General features: G+C 65.9%; 1 protein-coding gene across 1 annotated transcript; it reads right to left on the bottom strand.

Annotated features, from left to right (window-relative positions):
• Positions 1-263, bottom strand: OTOS (otospiralin; the record flags this gene model as incomplete). Its single annotated transcript, XM_010835953.1, has 1 exon — positions 1-263. A coding segment is annotated over one exon (185 nt), but the record flags the coding sequence as incomplete, so codon positions are not given.
• Positions 264-293: the final 30 nt, after the last annotated feature.

Genomic DNA, 293 nt, shown 5'->3' with positions numbered 1-293 from the left:
TATGGTGCACTCAAGTCAGGAGTTTATTGAGGACGAGGCCGCCCAGCTCCTGTGGGGCGGGGCCCCTGGCCCAGATGCTCACTCCTCTCTGTAGGGGACATGGAAGCCCAGGGTGGTCCCCAGGGGGAAGTGGGCGAAGAAGGTGCGGGCCATGTCCTCCAGCTGGGGGTAGGCCCCCAGGGCCTGGAAGTGCTGCACATAGTTCCAGAAGTCAGACGTGGAGAAAGGCCAGTAGGGCATGGCCGGCAGCTCGGCGTGGGGGTCTGGAGGGAGGCAGCCGGCTCAGGGGCTGG

The sequence above is a fragment of the Bison bison genome, unplaced genomic scaffold (assembly GCF_000754665.1).
Source record: "Bison bison bison isolate TAMUID 2011002044 unplaced genomic scaffold, Bison_UMD1.0 scf7180017845594, whole genome shotgun sequence".
In the NCBI taxonomy this organism is placed as follows: Eukaryota; Metazoa; Chordata; class Mammalia; order Artiodactyla; family Bovidae; genus Bison; species Bison bison.
This window is presented reverse-complemented; position numbering and strand designations above follow the sequence as displayed.